The 19288-nt window shown below is 52.9% G+C and overlaps 1 protein-coding gene across 3 annotated transcripts in view; it reads left to right on the forward strand.

Moving 5' to 3' along the window:
• Positions 1 to 17106, forward strand: part of PUDP (pseudouridine 5'-phosphatase) — a 67102-nt gene extending 49996 nt beyond the window's left edge. For all 3 annotated transcript variants that reach the window (XM_061408213.1, XM_061408212.1, XM_061408211.1), the window contains one exon: positions 15641 to 17106. In XM_061408213.1, coding sequence (XP_061264197.1) covers positions 15641 to 15817 — 177 coding nt within the window. In that variant the 3' untranslated portion in view covers positions 15818 to 17106. The remainder of the gene's footprint in view (positions 1 to 15640) is intronic.
• The last annotated feature ends 2182 nt before the right edge of the window (positions 17107 to 19288 follow it).

Raw genomic sequence — 19288 nt, forward strand, 5'->3', positions numbered from 1 at the left:
TGCTGGAGCGTGCAGGCCCACTGGGTGCACCAGCCTCCAGCACCCACCTGTCTTCAGTGCCATGCCTCCTTGGCACCTCCTTCCAGGGGTGTTTGTGGAGGCTCCATTGCCGGCAGTTAATTCACTGGCCGTTGGTAAGTGCATCCTTTGCTGGCCGTGGAAATGAGGGGGTGGGCTATAAGTGGCTGCCCTCCAATCGCGCCTTGGGGCGGGACACAGCCAGGAGCCCATCAATCGCGCCTTGGGGTGGGACACAGCCAGGAGCCCATCAATCACGCCTTGGGGTGGGACACAGCCAGGAGCCCTCCAATCGCGCCTTGGGGTGGGACACAGCCAGGAGCCCATCAACAGCCCCCCACCCCGCGCATCCTGCGTCCATCTAGGGACCAGATACTCAGGCATGCTTGAAAGGGGATTAGTATGAATGACGCGGAAAATGTGCTCACTGCCCAGGACATGTCAAGGGTTTTAGGAGCTCTGTGCAGGAAAGTTAAAGTAGGGCTTCCCTGGTGGCTCAGACGGTAAAGAATCTGCCTGCCATGCACGAGACCCAGGTTTCATCCCTGGGTCAGGGAGATTCCCCTGGAGAAGGGACTGGCTACCCACTGCCCACTCCAGTATTCTGGCCTGGAGAATCCCGTGAACAGAGAAGCCTGGCGGATACCGGGGGCAAAGACCAAAATTTTTTTTTTTTACATTGCAGCCATAAGCATCATTGAGTGTCAGTGAGGGACAATGATTCCCATACACGGCAAGTTCAGCTCAGTAGTGGATGCAGGCCAGCCGCTAAGCCGCAGAGTTGGAGCTGAAGCCGCAGGGCTGGCAGGGCAGGGGCTGGGGGCCGAGCGGCTCTGCTTCTTACGTCAGGACGTGTCCGTGTCCACGGGCTCAGCGTCCCGCTACAGGTTCCACACAGATGGGTTCTTTTCCCTAAGAACTGCCCCCCCTCCCGCCCCACTTAATGTTGACCCCTTCAGGTGATAAAGCGGCTTCTAGAAGGGCCACCTCCTGTATGCACTGCAGGTTGCTGTTGATCAGCCTGGCGAAGCGAGGCGCCACCCCCCTCCCCCCGGGCAGACTGGTACCTCCCGGGAGGCTCCCAGAAGGAGCACTGTTTTCCAGCCCATCCTGGCAGCTGAGAGGACAAGATGCTGGACCGTCACCTCCTGAATCGTGTGGCCGCGGGAGTTCAAAGAGGAGGCTGCTGCCTGCCTGCCTCCACCTCCAGGCAGCCCTTCCTTCGCCCGGCACCCTGTTCATGGAAACACGGTGTTTGCAGGTTGGCCAGTGTGTGTGCAAGCAGCGACAAGGAGACCATGTTGCTGGCTTTGCGTGAAGACATTTGCAGCAAAACCATGGACGGGGTTGCGGGGGTGGGCAGGGGTTGGGGCTCTAGCTTGCAGGGCAGGAGATTCCCTTGGTGAGGCGCCGGGCCGGAGCTCGAATGGCCCTGTTGCCCGCCCTGACGGTGTTCATTTCAGATGCGTCAAAGGAAGCTGAGCGAGTGCGTGGCCTGGGCATAATCCAGCTCTTCCGGTGTCCTCCGCTAGTCACCCTCGTTCCACACCCACGTCTATTCATGCAGGTGTTTGTCTTGCAGAGGACAACCTCTCTTGTCCCATTTCGTACGCAAATAACAGCTCATGCATTTGGGTTTTCCCCTGGTGACGTGCTTCTGGTGGTAAGAAGGGCTGTGTTGACAGGCTCCTGGTTGTGCCCCACTCTGCAGCCCGATCATCCTGTACTTGAGTTTGTCTCCCGAGTGCAGGGGCTTCCCAGGGGACTCAGTGGTAAGGACCCCGCCTGTCAGTGCAGGAGATGTAAGAGATGCAGGTTTGATCCCTGGGTCGGGAAGATCCCCTGGAGGAGGGCATGGCCACCCACTGCAGTATTCTTGCCTAGGAAATCCCATGGCCAGGGGAGCCTGGAAGGCTGCAGTCCATGGGGTCGGAGAGTTGCACACGACTGAGTGACTTAGCACCTGAATCCAGGAAGCGGGTGCAGAGAGGCCTGTGCAGACACGACAGACCTCTTAGGTCATGTCCTGTGCTCTGCCGCTGACACAGTGCAGGCCCCAGCACGCGGCGGTGGCAAACCTCAGAGTGCAAGGGCGTGTCACATGATTAGTAAGTCCCTGCAGAGAGCCACGGTGCCGGCGCAAATTTGCGATGGTGTGCGTGTCACCGAATGAACACAGCGCCACGGTACTAATAGGGAAGCGGGAAGGCACAGGCGGTGTGAAAGGGGGGTTTGCGTTCACACACTGGTTACGGTCTGCTAGGAGGAAACGCCTCACAGGGCTGGTGTTCATTGTTTTCACTGAAACTGTTTCCTCCCAACCTGTCCAGGTGTCATCCTTCTGTGCTTAAAATATGTAGTGATAACCAGGTCCCGGGGGCATGTTCTGGGACCTCTTCCTGTACGCTCTTAGGCTCTGTGTACGGGGTGTGTCAACTAAATGGACAGAAGACATTAGCAAGAGAAAATACAGATTTCTCTCTGCATAAGAAGGCACTGCACAGGAAATACGATTCAAGGAGGCATATAGGAGCTGGGGTTTATATACCATCTTAATAGGGCTTGGGGAGAAAAAGAGGGGCACTTCCGGGAGACCAGATATCTTTCAGGAACATAAATGGGCTCTCAGGAGAACAGAAGAGAGAGACGGTCGTCGTATGGTGACGTCTGTTGGGGTGATTTCTTACACAGGTGTTGACCTCTGCAGACTTCCGTTTAGTCATAAAAGTCAACGTTCCTGGGTTGTGAAAATCCTAAGGAGAGGCTTTATGGCAGTAGAATTTCTTTTTCTTTATATTTTATTGAGGTATAGTTGACTTACAATGTTTCAGGGGCACAGTGAGGTGATTCAGTTATACATATATACATATATATTATTTTTGAGATTATTTTCCATTGCAGGTTATTATAAGATATGACTACAGTTCCCTGTGCTATACAACCTTTGCTGCCTGTTGCATGTGTATTTTTTAAAAAAATTAGAAATCTAGCACTCTATTCATACTAGGTCAAACGAGTGGAATTGAAATGTCAAATTTTTTAGTTAGGCCAAAATTCCCAAGTTTTCTACAATATATATTGTATTTATACACTAGTATATTGTAATTATTGTATTATAGTACACTATATAGGTGTATATCAAAGCTTTTCTAGTGTGCTTGATAAAGACTTGAGAAAGAACATCAAAAAAAAAAGAGAGATGGAGAAATTGGAAAACATAAACTAAATGAAATAGCAGTGAATGTGAAACAGAAAAAGCGAAACTAAGTGGGTAAAAGTATAAGATCATCATATAGTCCAGTTGTTTTCAAACGTGGCAGCTCACCAGAAACACATCTGGGGCTTTGGAGAAAAGCAAGCAATACCTGGGCATTTGTATGTTTCAAAAAATTCCAATTTACTTCTGACAGCCATATGGATTTTAAAAAGCGATTACAGGTTTTTCTATTACATGGTTTTTTATGATACAGTTTTGTTGATACAGAATCGTATTATTTTCCTGTTGACCGATGATGAGACAGTGGTATTAAGTGAGTAATAGTTACATAATCACAATAGAGAAAGATGTTTATCAGTTTTCACAGTCAGTAGCCAAACAAAAAAATAAATAAAGATCATTACACTTGCAAGCCATAATGGGAACATGGTTAACATAACAATATAAAATAATTACATACGATCTGGGGGGTCAGGCAGAGTGATGTAGAAGGTGGGGGTGGGTGCCTGCACCCAAGAAGCCCCTCGAGTGCAGGCAGTCAGCACCTTTGATATTTCCAAGCGCCCCTTCACCTCCACAGAATGGAACAAGCACAACTGATATACCTGTTTTCATCTGCCGGGCAAGTCTGTCTTTTGGTTGGAATGTAGCTCAGTTTGTAAAGAATCTGCCTGCAATGGCGGAGACCCTGGATGGATTCCTGGGTCAGGAAAATCCACTGGAGAAGGGACAGGCTACCCACTGCAGCTTCCCACATGGCTCAGCTGGTAAAGAGACCGCCTGCAATGCGAGAGACCTGGGTTCCATCTCTGGGTTGGGAAGACCCCCTGGAGAAGGGAAAGGCTGCCCACTCCAGGGTTCTGGCCTGGAGAATTCCATGGACTGTATAGTCCGTGAGGTTGCAGAGTCGGACATGACTGAGCGACTTTTCACATTTCACTTGGTGCATTTAACTCATTGACACTTAAGGTAATTATCGAAATACATGATCATGTTATATTTTCTTAATTGTGTAGGGTTTATTTTCTGTAGGTCTTCTCTATGCACAAAACACAAGAGAAGGAAGGGATGTACTGATTTTTTTAAATGTTTTGTGCTCGTGGCATGGGGTATGGGATCTTAGTTCCCCCACCAATGATGGAACCTATGCTCCTAGCATCAGTACCACTGCACCACTAGGGAAGTTTCTGTGCGATTGAATTTTTCAGGGAGGCTTTAAGGGCTTGGTAAAGCCCATTCAGATGGTAAAGAGTCTGCCTGCAATACAGGAGACCCAGATATGATCCCTCGGTTGGGAAGATCCCCTGGAGGAGGAAATGGCAGCCCACTCCAGTATTCCTGCCTGGAGAATCCCATGGATGGAGGAGCCTGGCGCGCTACAGTCTGTGGGTTGCACAGAGTCGGACATGACTCCACAAGTAACACTGACACAGGGAGCCTTTGCTTTGAGGAATATAAGGAGGCTTTAGGAAAAAGCCTCTTCCCACTGCTGTTGATTCTCAAATGTCTTCAGCTCAAAAGAATCCTTGGGCCCCTGTGGCCTGTTCTGGGCCCCCTTTACCCCTGAGGGAGTCCCTGTTTTTGTTCTTCTCCCCAACCCCTCCTTGTCACCTTCCTGCTTCCTCTCCCCTGACATTCAGCATCTGGCTGGCCAGCAGGAAGGCCTCTGCTCAGTGAGCTCTGCATTTCTGGAGGCCCTCAAGTCCTCCTCCATCCCGAGAGGTCTCACCTTCCCCGTGCCTTCCGGGAGTGCTGCCTTCCAGGAGCCCTTGGTCTGGCTCCCCCTCTGACCAGCTGGTCCTGGGCTGGCCCCGGGAGCCTCCCAGGCTCCGTGATGCCTGCATTGGATCCCACCTGCACCTTCCCGCGGTCTGTGGCCACTGGCACGTCCCAGGCCCTCCCCAGCTGGGTGGCTCCAGTGACCTCCTGAACAGGAGGGCCCTTGTGCCCTCGCATCTCCCCCAGACCCGCTGCACCACCTCGCCCTGCTGGCAGCCCTGCAGAGATCAAAGGCCATGGTCCGCGGTCCTCTGGATTGCAGGGTGACTTAGGCGGCCAGGCCTGGGCGCTCCCAGTTGTCATGAAAACACGGGCTCCCATGGGACTTCCCTGATGGCCCACTGGTCCAGAACTTTGCCTTCCCGTGTGTGGGTTTGATGCCTGGTTGAGGAACTAAGATTCCCACCTGCCTGAAGGCCCAAAAACGAAAACATAGACATAAGCAATGTTTACCAGACCTTCAAAATGGTCCCATATGGAAAAAAAAAATCTTAAAGAAATGGGCCATCTACAGCCCATAGGCCTAGAATGCATCGCGAACAATGCTGTGTAATTACATTATTTAGAGCCATAAGGACCCACTCTCAGCTGTCTGAGATGGAACGATGGGGGAGATATAACTCTTCCTGGACAGGAGATATGAAATACACCTCCTACACACACTTCTCCTCACGTCACCTGGATGGGTGTTCATCTCCGTTTTAACATCCAGTCTAGTTGTGTATGTGTGTGTGTTAGCCTGACTCTTGGGACCCCATGATGGACTACAGCCCGCCAGGCTCCTCTGTCCATGGGATTCTCCAAGGCAACAATACTAGAGTGGGTTGCCATTCCTTTCTGCAGGGCGTCTTCCCAACCCAGGGATGGAATCCATGTTTCCTGCGTTGGCAGGTGGGTTCTTTAACCACTGAGCCACCCGGGAAGCTCTCAAATGTCGCCAGTCGTCGCGTTTGATGTATTTCAAGCCTCTCGACCTCCACAGAATGGAACAAGGAAATCCAACGGCAGCCCCATCTCCCTTTGCAGGAATCATTAAGCAATCTCGCTTAAGTTCCAGCACTGAGAACCTCTTCCTACACCCCTGCCCCATCTCCCTTTGGCATCACAGGGAGCATCCACCTGACTGGAGCCCTTTGCTGTGTCTGTCTGTGATGTTTCTGTTTGGTTGTGTTTGGCGTGACTCCTGGTAAATAGATCTCAAAGCAATTAAGTTGCTTCTGGTTCTGTGGATTCATATGCACAGACACATACATCAAACAAGATGTAAGTTGGTGCAGGGGTGTGCCAGAAGCCAGCTTTTGTTACCGACTGGAAACATCACTTGAGGGGCTCCTGTATACTTTGCTCCTGTAGTGTGGTTGCGCCAGCGTGACTGCTGAGCGGCTTTCTCAGTTCTCTACACGTGGCTGTGAAATTTCCCCGCGTGGGCCATTTCAGAGGACGGTAGTTCTCATGAGGTCATCAGGACAGCGTGTTCATGTAACCCAGCCATCTCAAGCCGCCATCACAGAATGAAAATCTGACAGGACTTCAGACCTTTACAAGGATGGGTTGTATCTTGGATTTCTGATAAGTTAACTAAATAGCCATGCCTGCAAATACATGTATTAGACACACAGGACTCTGCTAGTCTGGGAGCATTCGGGCTTTCCAGATGGACCTAGTGGTGAACGACCTTCCTACCAATGCAGGAGATGCAGGTTCGATTCCCAGGATGGGAAGATCCTCTGGAGAAGGGAATGGCAACTCACTCCAATATTCTTGCCTGGAGAATCCCATGGACAGAGGACCTGGTGGGCTACAGTCCATGCAGGTTGCAGAGAGTGGGACACGACTGAAGTTACCTAGCATGCACGCATGGGAGCAATCTCACTTAAGTTCCAGCACTAAAAACCTTTTCCTACACCCCTGGTTTTGCCTGGGGAATGTGTGTACAGCACAGCTGTGGTCTTGTTTCCAGTTCAGTCTGCCTGGCTCCCCACAGGACCCCATCAAGTGTATACCCTTTCACCCAGCCACTTTCTCCCTTGCTGGTTCCATCTTAGCTGCTGCTCGTGTGAGTGTGAGTGAACATTGCTCAGTCGTGTCCGACTCTGCGACCCCATGGACTATACAGTGCATGGAATTCTCCAGGCCAGAATACTGGAATGGGCAGCCTTTCCCTTCTCCAGGGGATCTTCCTGACCCACCGGTGGAACCTAGGTCTCCCGCGTTGCACGTGGATTCCTTACCAGCTGAGCTACCAGGGACTAGTGTATAATGGGCAGGGAAGGGGTGGGAGTCACCCTATAGGGTTAAAAAAAATCAGCTGAATGCAAAGACTTCTTAGGGTGTGCCAATGAACAGAATGCCTGAGAAACGCTGGATCAGTTGTGCACTAGGTTAAACAGATTCAATGGATCTGAACTTGGACAAACTCTGGGAGATGGTGGTAGACAGAGAGGCCTGGCGTGCTGCCGTCCATGGGGTGGGGAACAGTCAGACACGCCTTGGCGACTGAACCACAGCAACAACAACAGTTAACTCATATCGAGTTCGTTATTGGTGTTCAGTCGCTCAGTGTGGTATGAGGGCTTGCCAGGTGGCTCATTAGTAAAGAACCTGCCTGCCAGTGAAGGAGACTCTGATTTGATTAACCGGTCGGGAAGATCCCCTGGAGGAGGAGGGCGTGGCAACACACTCCAGTATTCTTCCCTGGAGAATCCCATGGACAGAGGAGCCTGGCGGGCTGCAGCCCATGGGGTTGCAAAGAATCGGACACGCCTGAGCGTGCACAAACACACGTTTCCTTGTGTGTGTATCACGTCCTATGGTAACCGCCAGGCTCTCTGTACACGTCGTCTGCAGGTAAAGGGGGAAAATCCCCTCAGCGGGTCCGTCGGCAATAACCCTGTTTGCGGCCGGAGGAGGCGTGCGCTGCGTCACCCGGGAAGCTCCTGGTTCCTCCGCGCAGACTGCAGGCGGCTGCCGTCTGAGCCATCCCCAGGCGCTTCTTCCTCTGAGAAGGTGCTCCGTGGGGTTTGCCGCACAGCTCGCCCCGGGCGTGTCGTCACAGTGTGCTCGGGCGGCCGGAGAGCAGGAGCACAGACTCGGGGGAGCTGCAGTAGCAGGCACGTGTGCCCCCTGGTCCTGGGGCTGGGGTCCAGCCCAGGGGGCGCTCATCAGGGCGTCCTGCTGGCTCCTGTGTCCTCACGGCGGCGGTCCTCCGGGGGCGAGGAGGGCGGGGTGGGCAGAACGACTTCCCCGTCTACTTCGAGGGACCCCCACCCTCTCTGATGAGGCCCCCTTGGGACTCGGTCACCTAAAAGGCCTTCCAGGGACCCCGTCTCCAAGTCTGCTGGGTGACGGGCTTTAGCACTGGATGTATTCAGACACATTAGCCACCTGCGGGGTGATCGTCAAGGCTGACAGCACAGGCCAACTTTCAACACAGGAGACCAGTGGGGCCTTGGGCCGGTGCTGTGGTTCACCAGTGCCCGCAAAAGGCCGAGGGAGCCACCTCTGCTCACACCCAGCTCTCGCCTCTCACATCCAGCCCATCTCCTCTGATGCTCACACACCTCTGTTCACACCCAGACATCTCTGATCACACGCAGCCCACCTCCTCTGACACTCACACACCTCTGCTCACATGCAGCCATCTCTGATCACACCCAGCCTTCACCTCACACCCAGCCCACCTTCTCTGACGTTCACACACCTCTGCTCATACTCAGCCATCTCTGATCACACCCAGCCTTTGCCTCTTGACAATCACCCACCTCTGCTCACACACACTTCTGATGACACCCAGGCACCTCTGATCACATCTAGCCCACCTCCTCTGATGCTCACACACCTCTGCTCGCACACAGTCGTCTCTGATCACACCCAGCCCTCACCTCTCACACCCAGCCCACCTCCTCTGATGCTCACACACCTCTACTCACACCCAGCCCTCGCCTCTGACACTCAAACACCTGTGCTCACACCCAGGTATCTCTAATCACACCCAGCCCTCGCCTCTCAGACCAAGACCTCTTCTCTGACACTCACACACCTATGCTCACACCCAGACATCTGTGGTCACACCCAGCCCTCGCCTCTGACATTCACCCACCTCTGTTCACACTCACACACCTCTGTTCACACCCAGCCATCTCTGATCACACCCAGCCCATCTCCGCTCACAGCCAGCCCTCTCCTCTCATACTCAGCTGCCTCACCTCACACCCAGCCCGCCTGCTCACACCCAGCCCGGTCCTGCTCGCCCGCCTGCTCACACCCAGCCTGGTCCTGCTCGCCCAGGACAGAGGCAGGCCCGTCTTGTCTCTACCTGGCCCTCCCCAGTGCCCTCAAACCTAGGCTGTCAGGAAGCAGGCTCTCCTTCCCTCCACCGTAACGGTGACCCCAGTGCCCTCCTCGTCAGAAAGCCTGGATTCCCCTTCACCTCAACAGGGGCTGTGTCGTCCTTCAGCCTCCACGTCGCCTCTGAAGGATTTCCCTGATCCCATCCTCTGTCCCTTCCGTCCACCACCATCACACAGAGATTCTCTTTCGTGCATCTTCATTGCTAGCAAGTGGACCATCTTAGTTCTGATGATGCTTGTCTTTCAGGGACCTCCTGACTCCCTGGTGGTTCAGACAAGCAGCCAGGTGAAGCTCGTGGACGTGGGTTACCCCACAGGGCCCCCCGCTGAGTCTGAGCATCTCTGGAGGAGCAGGGTCGCCACCTCTGGGTGCTGAGCCCCTGAAACGCTTCGCTTCACCTCCCCGGTCGTTCGTTGCAAATGTCATCCCTTCTAAATTAAACCCCTCCAGCTACAGTTTAATTAAGCTCATCTGTTCTCCTGGAGATGAAATCCAGATATATTTGAGCCCTCAGCTTGGTGAAGTGAAAAGAACACTGCATTCTGGAGACCTGGATGCCATCCCTAAATGCTGTGACCCTCCTGCCGCTGTGACCTTCAGCTCACCTCTGAGCCTTGGTCGGCGCAGGTCCCACACCGGGGACAGTGACAGGAGAGTGCTGGCCAGCCTCTGTGCTCCCGTGTAGCACTCTGCAGCCCCTCTGTGGCTCTGAGTCATGAACGGGGCCCTTCGGCCACTGCCCCAGATGTAGCAGGCAGAGCTCAGGTGCCCGCTGTCTGCCTGGCACTGTAGCGGGTGGGCTGCGTCTCCCACAGACCTGCCCGGTTACACACACAGGCTGTCAGAGGAGTGTTCCTGACCAGCCACTGCCTAAGACTCTTGGAAGTGTGTCCTGGGGTGCCCGCTATGGGTGCCAAGCTCCTTAGAGTCCCGAAACTGTCCCGGGGTGCCTGCTAAGGGTGCCGAGCTCCAAACATCACCCCCGTAGGTTAAAGGTTCGTATATGTCGTGGTCCGTGTGCAGGTTGGAAAAGACATTCCAGACCTAGAACATTTCAGAGTCGAGTTTGTTAGAGTGGAAGACGCTGTCAGAACAGCGGCTCACAGGAGAGCCGATGCTTTCGTGGGTCGGTAGTGGATGTTTGCAGCCTCGGGACAAAGCCGATTCCTGCTGGAGGGGTGGTATTAGGTGACTGGTCATTAGGGCATTACAGGGTGGATGTTTTATCTAACACAGAGTCAGGGAACGACTGGTGTAGCTCAGGGGGCCTCACGTCAACAGTTGCTATGGAGCTTGGTCCGTTCCAGATGACCCAGTTACACACAGGGCTCCACAGCTGTGACCTTGGTACAGGGCTGCTCAGTACCCACGGGATGTCAGGGCGGGGGGTGAGGTGCAGAGGCGGGGAAGGGCGTTCTGTGCCCCCAGCCTCTCTACCTGCTGCAGCGCCTCACAGCCCTCACCTTAGTTATGGGGACTGTCTCTCTGCAGAGACCAATGTGCATGTCCGCTAAGGTCACATTTTCCAAGTAGGTGTGACTGAGTTTTAGGTCCAGTGCGATTCCGTCAAGGCAGAGTTGGCAGGGCTGGGTGAGTCATTGAGGGAGCAGTGAAGTGACGTAAAGGAAGGAAGGAAGTGAAGGTCAACACCCGCTGGCCGGCGTGGGGGCCCGAAACCACCGGCAGGCCTTGGGGGACCTGCCAGGAGAGCACGTGCGCGTGTGCTCAGTTCTCAGTTGTGCACATGTCCTCCCGCTGTTGGTGTAAGGTGTGAGCTGTACTGCTTTGGCTTGTGTCTTTCAGTGGTTTGGTGACCCTTAAGTCCTGTGATAGCTGGGCAGACTCTTTCCGGGTAGCTTTCAGAGCTCTGTTCTTTGATTTCAACACCTAGGCAGGCCGTGCAGGAAACACACATGCAGCGTGCAGAGCTCTCGTCCCTGGGTGCCTCTCGCCCGTGAGTGCTCCTGGCGAGACCGTTCGGTCTGAGGCAGCGCTCCCTCGCCTTGTCGCCTGGGCCCCGTTTCATGGAAGACGGTTTTTCCTTACACCGGAGCAGGGGGCTGGTTTGGAGACGACTCAAGTACATTTGCATTTATTGAGTATGCGATTTCTATGATCATGACATCAGCTCCGCCTCAGAGTATCAGGCATGAGATCCCGGAGGCTGGGTGCCCCCGGTCTCAGGAAACAAAGACGCAGAGAATAGTGAGCACATAAAAGCCGTCTGAAGCATTTTGACTGGTGCTTCACAATCCAGTCGTCATGCTGGTTCGCAGTCTCGCTGCTTCTAAGAAGGCGGGGAAGGCCTATGATTCCAGGTGCCGTCGAACGCCGGAGAAGCTGGTTCTGTCCCCGTGCAGCCTGCGCTGGGGTTAGTGGGAGCCCATACTGGCGCCGCTGCTGGCTCTTGGCAGGATTGGGGCTGTGTATTTTCCGTCCTGCGGCTGACTGCTCTGTTGGGCTTGTGTGACGACTGGGCCTGGCCTGAGATGCCGGGGGGTCCCGTTCCCCCTAAACCACACACCCCACTACACACCCGCAGCTGTGTTTCCTGCCACAGTCTCCTCATACACGCTCCAGTGGACTGGTCGGTTCCGTGACCCAACACAAGCGTGTGTGCCTGGCACACAGCGAGGCCAGACAGGGCTGAAATGTCAGGGTCTGGAGCTGAGAAAGGTTCTCCTTGCTGCAGGGCCAGCGAGGAGACGGAGGCTCACCCTCCCCTGCCACAAAACCCCCAACTCCCTGAAGAGGTTTCAGCAAAGCATTTTAAAGGCAAGAAAAGCAGGGCATGGTTGATTGTGACCAAGTTCTGGGTGCAGGAATCCTAGGTTCTTACAACAGCATTTTAAGACAGCTTTTTACGTTTGTAAAAATGGGAAAATGTCAGCCCTTTAAACGTCAGAGCCTTGAGGATGGCCTTCCTGTGTATTTCAGGCTAGGGGCTTCCCTGGTGGGGCTAGTGGTAAAGACTCTGCCCACCAGTGCAGCAGACTCCGGGTTTGATCCCTGGGTGGGGAAGGTCCCCTGGAGGAGGGAATGGCAACCCACTCCAGTATGCTTGCCTGGAGAACCCCACGGACAGAGGAGCCTGGCGGGCTACAGTCCACCGGGTCGCCAAAAGTCGGGTGCGACTGAGCCAGTGAACAGCAACAATATTTCAGGCTCTCAGCAACGTTCTTAACTCAAGCAAAAGCAGTAGAAGAAAAGGTTAAAGGGAAAGAAACAAATCTAATGTGGAGTCAGATTTCTTCTTCCCTATTACAGTTCGCTTTTAAAGACTTCAAATTCTCTTTCACCATCTCTGTACTTCTCAAATTCTTGTTGCGGATGTCAAGAGTCTGCCTGGCGCATGAGAAAAGTGTTTTCTCAGAGCCGTGAAGTGAGGAGGCTGGGTGAGAAGCCCGGAAGGGCGGGATTTGAGGAGCTCCCGGCACAGTGTCTGCAGTCACGGTTTCTGTTCTCCTTTGGACTGGATTTACAGCACAGCTTGGTGCAGCGCTAAGGCATCCGCCTGCCAGCACAGGAGAGAGACATGGGCTCCAATCCTGGGTGAGGAAGATCCCCTGGAGGAGGGCATGGCAACCCTGTGCAGTGTTCTTGGCTGGAGAATCCCATGGACAGAGGAGCTTGGCTGGCTACAGACCATGGGGTCACAAAGAGATGGACACAATTGAGTACACACACCCCACAGACTACGATTGCTTTTGATCTTTGAGGACAGTCAGCATCCCGAGTGAACGGGTGCACATGCCCCAGCTTGTCTGCTCGTCTTTTCCCTGAGTCATTTCGAGGACCCGGCATACTCACTCTCAGGATGCCCTCCCACCGGCCCTCTTGCTACACCAGCCCCTTAGATCCCCTCTGCCCGTGGACACGGGGACTGGCCTCCCTGATCCCCACCACCCTTTCCTCTGCAGCCCGCATGCTAAGCATCATGGTTCACGTCTCCTTGGTAATCGGGGCGGTTCCTTCCAGAATTAGGCGGGGACAAATGATGCGCTGAAAAGAGTCACTAATAAACACGCCTCTAGAAAGAGCGAAACTTGGGGAAGCGGGATATGTCAGCCTCACGGTTGGTGCCCTAAAGGGCCCGCACAGCTTTTCCGTGTCAGTCTGCTGTGTGCTGCTGGAGCGTCAAGGGCGTGTGGACACAGCTCTGCATTTGCTGTATTGCCTTCGCGGGCTTGTGAACGGGCCGTCGAGTGTGAAAGCACTGTCCCCTCTCTTTGGAGAAGGACAGTGTCCTGGGCCCCTGCTTTGCTTTGTGCCCCCGTTTCCAAGCCTCCGCTCTCTCCTACTCCTGCCCACATGCTCCTCGGAAGGAGCCTCTCACAAATGGTCTAGCTGTTTTCATAACTTGAGCCAGACACCGTGAGGCCAAGGAATCAGCTAAAATCTCTTCCTCGGCCCCTCCGAAAGGTCCCAGGGGGCCCGCACCGCGCTTCAGAACCCTCGGGGGTCTCAGAAACAAAACGCCAGTTGACATTTCAGTGCCTGTGCAGGTCCCGAGTAAAACCCCAGGGAGGTTGGGAATCCAGGCCGGTTGTATCCTGAAAAGGCAGGGAGCCAAACAGCTGGGCCAGGAAACGCCCGGCTCAGCTGGAGAGACCGCCCTGGGCGGCCTGAGCGCAGTCCCCCTGTCCGAGCGAGGAGGCGTCCCTTCCCGGCCGGGGCAAGAGCCGGAGTCCCTGCTGTCCGAGTGTGAAGGCGTCCCCTCCTGGCCACGGCAGATACATGGGGGAGTCCGGGGCTGTCCAGGCGGGATTGCGGCCCCTCCCTGCTGGGGCGAGAGCCGGCAGTGTCCGGGGCCGCCCGAGGCCTGCCGGGCGGGCGGCGAGCGGGCTGTTCCGGGCCCAGGACCCTGCTGTCGGCCACCGCGTGCCGGGCACCCGCCCACCCTGTGCGCTGCCTGGGGCTGACGGCTGGTCCTCGCCCCGTTGGCATATCCACAGTTCAGCCCCAGAAGGAAGGGATGAAGGGAAGGGAAAGAGATCAAGTCTGCGAGCCTGCTGCAGACCAGAGTGTGTGGTGTGTGTATGTGTATGTGTGTTTTGTTCTGTGTGTATTGTGTTTGTGTGTTGTGTGAGTTTATTGTGTTGCTTGTGTGAGTCTATTGTGTGTTGTGTTGGGTGTTGTGTGAGTGAGTGTATTCTGTGTTGTGGGTGTGTCGTGTGGGTGTATTCTGTGTTGTGTGTATTGTGGGTGTGTTGTGTGTACTGTGTGTATTGCGGATGTGTTGTGTGTATGGTGTGTGTTGTGTGTACTGCAGGTGTGTGTGTCGTGTGTGTGTTGTGTGTATCGTAGGTTGTGTGTACTGTTGTGTGTACTGTGGGTGTGTGTGTTGCAGGTGTGTTATATTGTGTGTATCCTGTGTGTCGTGTGTGGTGTGTACAATGTGTGTTGTGTACTGTGGGTGTGTTTTGTGTATTGTGGGTGTGTTGTGTTGTGTGCATCCTGTATGTCGTGTGTGTTGTGTGTATTGTGTGCTCTGAGTGCTGCGGGTGTCCACCCCCGGCGTGCTGGGGCAGCGGTGCATTGGGCGCCGAGGAGAACGTCTCGGTGGACCAGGGAGCAGCCCTGCTGACGGCCACGCGGCCCCCCGCAGACAGATGCTCAGTGCAGAGGGTGCCTCGGCCCCGCAGAAGGGCTCCCGGGGGCTCCGGGGGAAGAAGCCGCCTGCAGCGCGCGAACACGCACCTGTCCCTGGGCGGGGAGAGCCGTGGAGGAGGGCAGCCTGCTCCCGTGTTCTTGCCTGAGAGTCGCACGGACAGAGGAGCCTGGGGAGCTGCAGTCCACGGGGTCACAGAGAGGGATACGACTGAGTGAACACACAGGCATGCGCGCACGCTCCCACGGCCCGTGTGGAGTGCCAGGGGCGCAGGGAGACTGGGCAGGCGCGTGTGCTCCCGGGAGGGAAGGGGTGTGAGGCTGATGGCCCGCTCAGCCCCGGGCAGGCCCGTCTCCCACTCGGAGCACGGACTACCCTGAACCTGGCATGGGCTACGCCAGCTTTCGGGGCTCAGCGATGGGCAAGCCTGCTGTCAATGCCACGGTGGGCTGTGCTTGGATGGGGAGCCTGCCAGCCCCCTCCGGGCCCCTCACGGGTGATGAACCGGGCAGCCCCGGTCCACACCTTCCTGGGTCCCGCAGAACTCCTGCCATGCCCACAGGCAGACTCAGCCGCCGGCCACGGTGGCCGTGCCCACCCAGGCAAGACGTGGGTACCGACTGGGACGACAACCCTCTTTTTTTTTTTCCTCCCTTGCCCCGCAGTGCCTGGTGTTCGAAGACGCGCCCAACGGGGTGGAGGCGGCTCTCGCCGCCGGGATGCAGGTGGTCATGGTCCCCGACGGAAACCTGAACCCAGGCCTGACCTCCAAGGCCACCCTCGTGCTGGGTTCCCTGCAGGATTTCCAGCCCGAGCTGTTCGGCCTGCCGCCCTACGACTGAGACGGCGCCCACCCACCCCAACCCCGGGGGTCCCTGCCGGGAGAGGGCCGGGGGGACGCCCCGAGGAGCTGGAGGGAAGCCCCGCGCCCAGACCTTCCCCGGAACTGGCCTTCAGCCGCCAAGCCGTCTCACCCCGCAGAGGGCGGGGCCTGCGCTCTCCACAGGGGCCGCAAACCCTCACTTGACACGCAGAAGACAGACCCGGCCCGGAACACAAGATGGAAAATTCTCACTCGAATAATCGAATTTAGTGTCCGAATAATTCAGCTTCACGTCCTGTATCTTCTTTGGTGTTCTCAACCCTGGCTGGCAACTGTAAAATATGTATGCATGTATGTATGTGCTTGTATGTATATATATGTAGGTACATATTTATTTATATTTATAGACATCGAGTACTGTATCCTCTTCAGTGTTTTTTCATCTTCACAGGCAGTAGCCACTGATACAAGTGAGGTGCTCATTCTGTCTGTAATCTGAGTGGGAAATTCACATCACGGGTGAGCTTTTAGTAAGTGACGCTCTTTATCAGTAGACGATGGCATTCTTCCTGTGTCCTTCAAAGTGCTCTGGACCTGTGGTCAGAGCCTGTGACCGCGATCATCTGTCGTTTGCCGTCGATGTGAACATCATTGTAGCCTATATCTTATATCAAGGTGCATATGCACGTTCGAGAATGTTTTCTACCTCAGAGAAATCGTTTCCTTTAAGATCATTTATTTTTCTAATACGCTCTTTGGTACAGATAGAATTGGACTGGAGAATGCAGTCTTGGTACCACCAAGAACCCATTTGGGGAACAGTTTATCGGACATTACACTCTGGTGATGAACGCCTTCTAATAGATTTCCTTCAGAAACCTGGCACGCTGCAGTCCATGGGGTCGCAAGGAGTCAGACACGACGTAGCAACTGAACAACAGGCTTCCTCAGCCTTTTGCGATGGGAACATCATTAAAAATGAGAATAATGTAATCACAGGGTGTTCCTACTGGGTGGCCCCCGCCAAGTATTCTCTGTTACTGATTGTCTTGAGCTGATTTTCAGCTGTGTAAGGTCTTAGAAAAATGATAGAAATATGTGTTATGGTGATGACTGTTCGTGATTATTTCTGGCCTTTGACCAGTTTTGCACCGTTTCAGCTAATTGATCTCAAAATTTCTTGATGGCCCCGTATACGTGTCTGTTCTTTGAATTCTCCCTGAAATTGCTTGTAACATCTTACTGTTTCTTACCAGTTAATTTCTCATCTTACCAGTTAATTTCATTGAATAAAAGTTTTGACTCTTGTTTCTGCTTTATTTGTGAGTATGATTTTATCTTTCTCTTTTAGAAACAATGTCATATCCCACGGACTTCCCTGGTGGTGCACTTCCCCATCCAGTGCTGGGCGTGTCAGTTCCATCCCTGGTTGGGGCGCTTAAGATCCCACATGCCTTTGTGGCCAAAAATCCAAAACAGAAAGAAACAGTATTGTAACAAACTCAATAAAGACTTAAAAAAAAAAGTATCCTCTAACAAATGTAAAAGATAAATGTGACTGGTTGACTATTTTTTTTAAGCCACAAACAGTATTAATACTGTAAGATGATATTTGCATATGTATATTTTTTAATTTTCATTGAAATCTACTTGTTTTACAATGTCATGTAGCTTCAGGTGTTCAGCAAACTGATTTGCTGATATACATGTATGTATTCTTTTTCTGATTGTTTCCCATTATGGGTTATTCCAGAATATGGAGTAGATTCCCTGTGCGGTGCAAGTACGTCCTTGTTATCTATTTTATATACAGTAGGCATTTACATATGGTCAGTGAACCAAGCTTTCTTTGCACTCAGCAAATAAAGGTTCTCAGTGAAATGGTCACATACTTGATTTGTAAGGGATCACATTCTTCCCAAAAGCTTGTGTTTCATGCATAAGGTCGTTTCTATCCCTTGTTTTACATTGCACATATAAATGATATCATACGGTATTTGTCTTTCTCTTACTTCCTTCGCTTAGTACGATCATCTCTGGGCCCACCCATGTTGCTGTAAATGGCACGTCTTTAGATCTCTTATTAAACGTGAGACCGTGGGAAACATGCCATTAAATACGTTTACTCATTGAGAACCTTGTCAAAGAGGTGGTGAGTTCATATATTATGCAGAGGCATTTAAAATGACTTGTTTACAAAATCTGCTTTGCAGAAGAATTGCCTTGCATTCCACATTCAGAGTCTCAGTCAGATAAGGATAGATATGTAATCCAAGTCAATACTCTTAATTGGTGATGTACTAACTATTCCGTTTAAAAGTCAAAAACAAAAGTATTCCTCCTTCAGTACGTTTTTATCACCATTCTAGAAGTTCTAGTCAATGAGTAATGCCACTTAATGTTTACATATGAGTCCCATCATATAAAAACTCTCCGAACCGTGTCTATTTCTGCACTTCCGAAGGATGTCTTCACTGGATCCTGAATTCTGAAGTGTTAGTTGCTCAGTTGTGTCTAACTCTTTGTGACTGCATGGACTGTAGCCCGCCCAGCTCCACTGTGCATGGGATTCTCCAGGCAAGTATACTGGAGTGGGTTGCCATTCCCTTCTCCAAGAGATCTTCCCGACCCAGAGATGAAACCCAGGTCTTCTGCATTGGCAGGCGGATTCCTTACTGCTGAGCCATCCAGGAAGCCCAAGAGTGCTCCTTGTTACCTGCCTCTAAGTCTTAACGTCTTGAGGAGACAAATTGAGGCACAATCAAATGGTTTTGTATCTTATGAGGCCAGTGCTGGGGCTGACTCTTAAAGGTTAACCCTCAGGGCAACACTCCAGAAAACGTCATCATTCCCCACACTGTTAATCGTGAGCTGCAGGGAAATACATAGAAATTGTTGGTAATTAAACTATCAAGGATGTTTGGCATTTCAACACCATTGTCCGGGTGCAGAACTGACTCTTCTGGATCTCGCCTGGATGTAGCCAGCCCTGTATGTGTTTCCTCGTCGGCCCACGCTGTTGAAAGCAGCCCACAGAACACACTCTTCCTTTATTAGCTGCACCATCCTTTAAAAAAAAAAAAATATATATATATATATATATATATTATTTTTGATCTGGACCATTTTTTTAAGTCTATTGAAATTCGTCACAATATTGTTTCTGTTGTATGCTCTGCGTTTTTGACCACAAACCTTGTGGGATCCTACTTACCCAGCCAAGAATCGAACCCACATCTCCTGCCTTGCAAGGCGGTGTCTTAACCGCTGGACCGCTGGGGAAGTCCCTGAGTCATCTATTTTTAATTAAGAAGAATATTTTCCTTACACAAGTTTGAGACGCCCACTAATGGAGAAAATACCAAGCCTCTGGAATGCCAGCTCTTATCTCTTGCCTTCAATGGCTCCCTCGTGACTGCGGTCCTCAGGATTCTCGAGTTAACCTCTGGGAAGCTGTGAAATGTCAGTCTCCAGTGCTCACTCTTGGGAA

Source organism: Bos javanicus, chromosome X (assembly GCF_032452875.1).
Source record: "Bos javanicus breed banteng chromosome X, ARS-OSU_banteng_1.0, whole genome shotgun sequence".
NCBI lineage: Eukaryota > Metazoa > Chordata > Mammalia > Artiodactyla > Bovidae > Bos > Bos javanicus.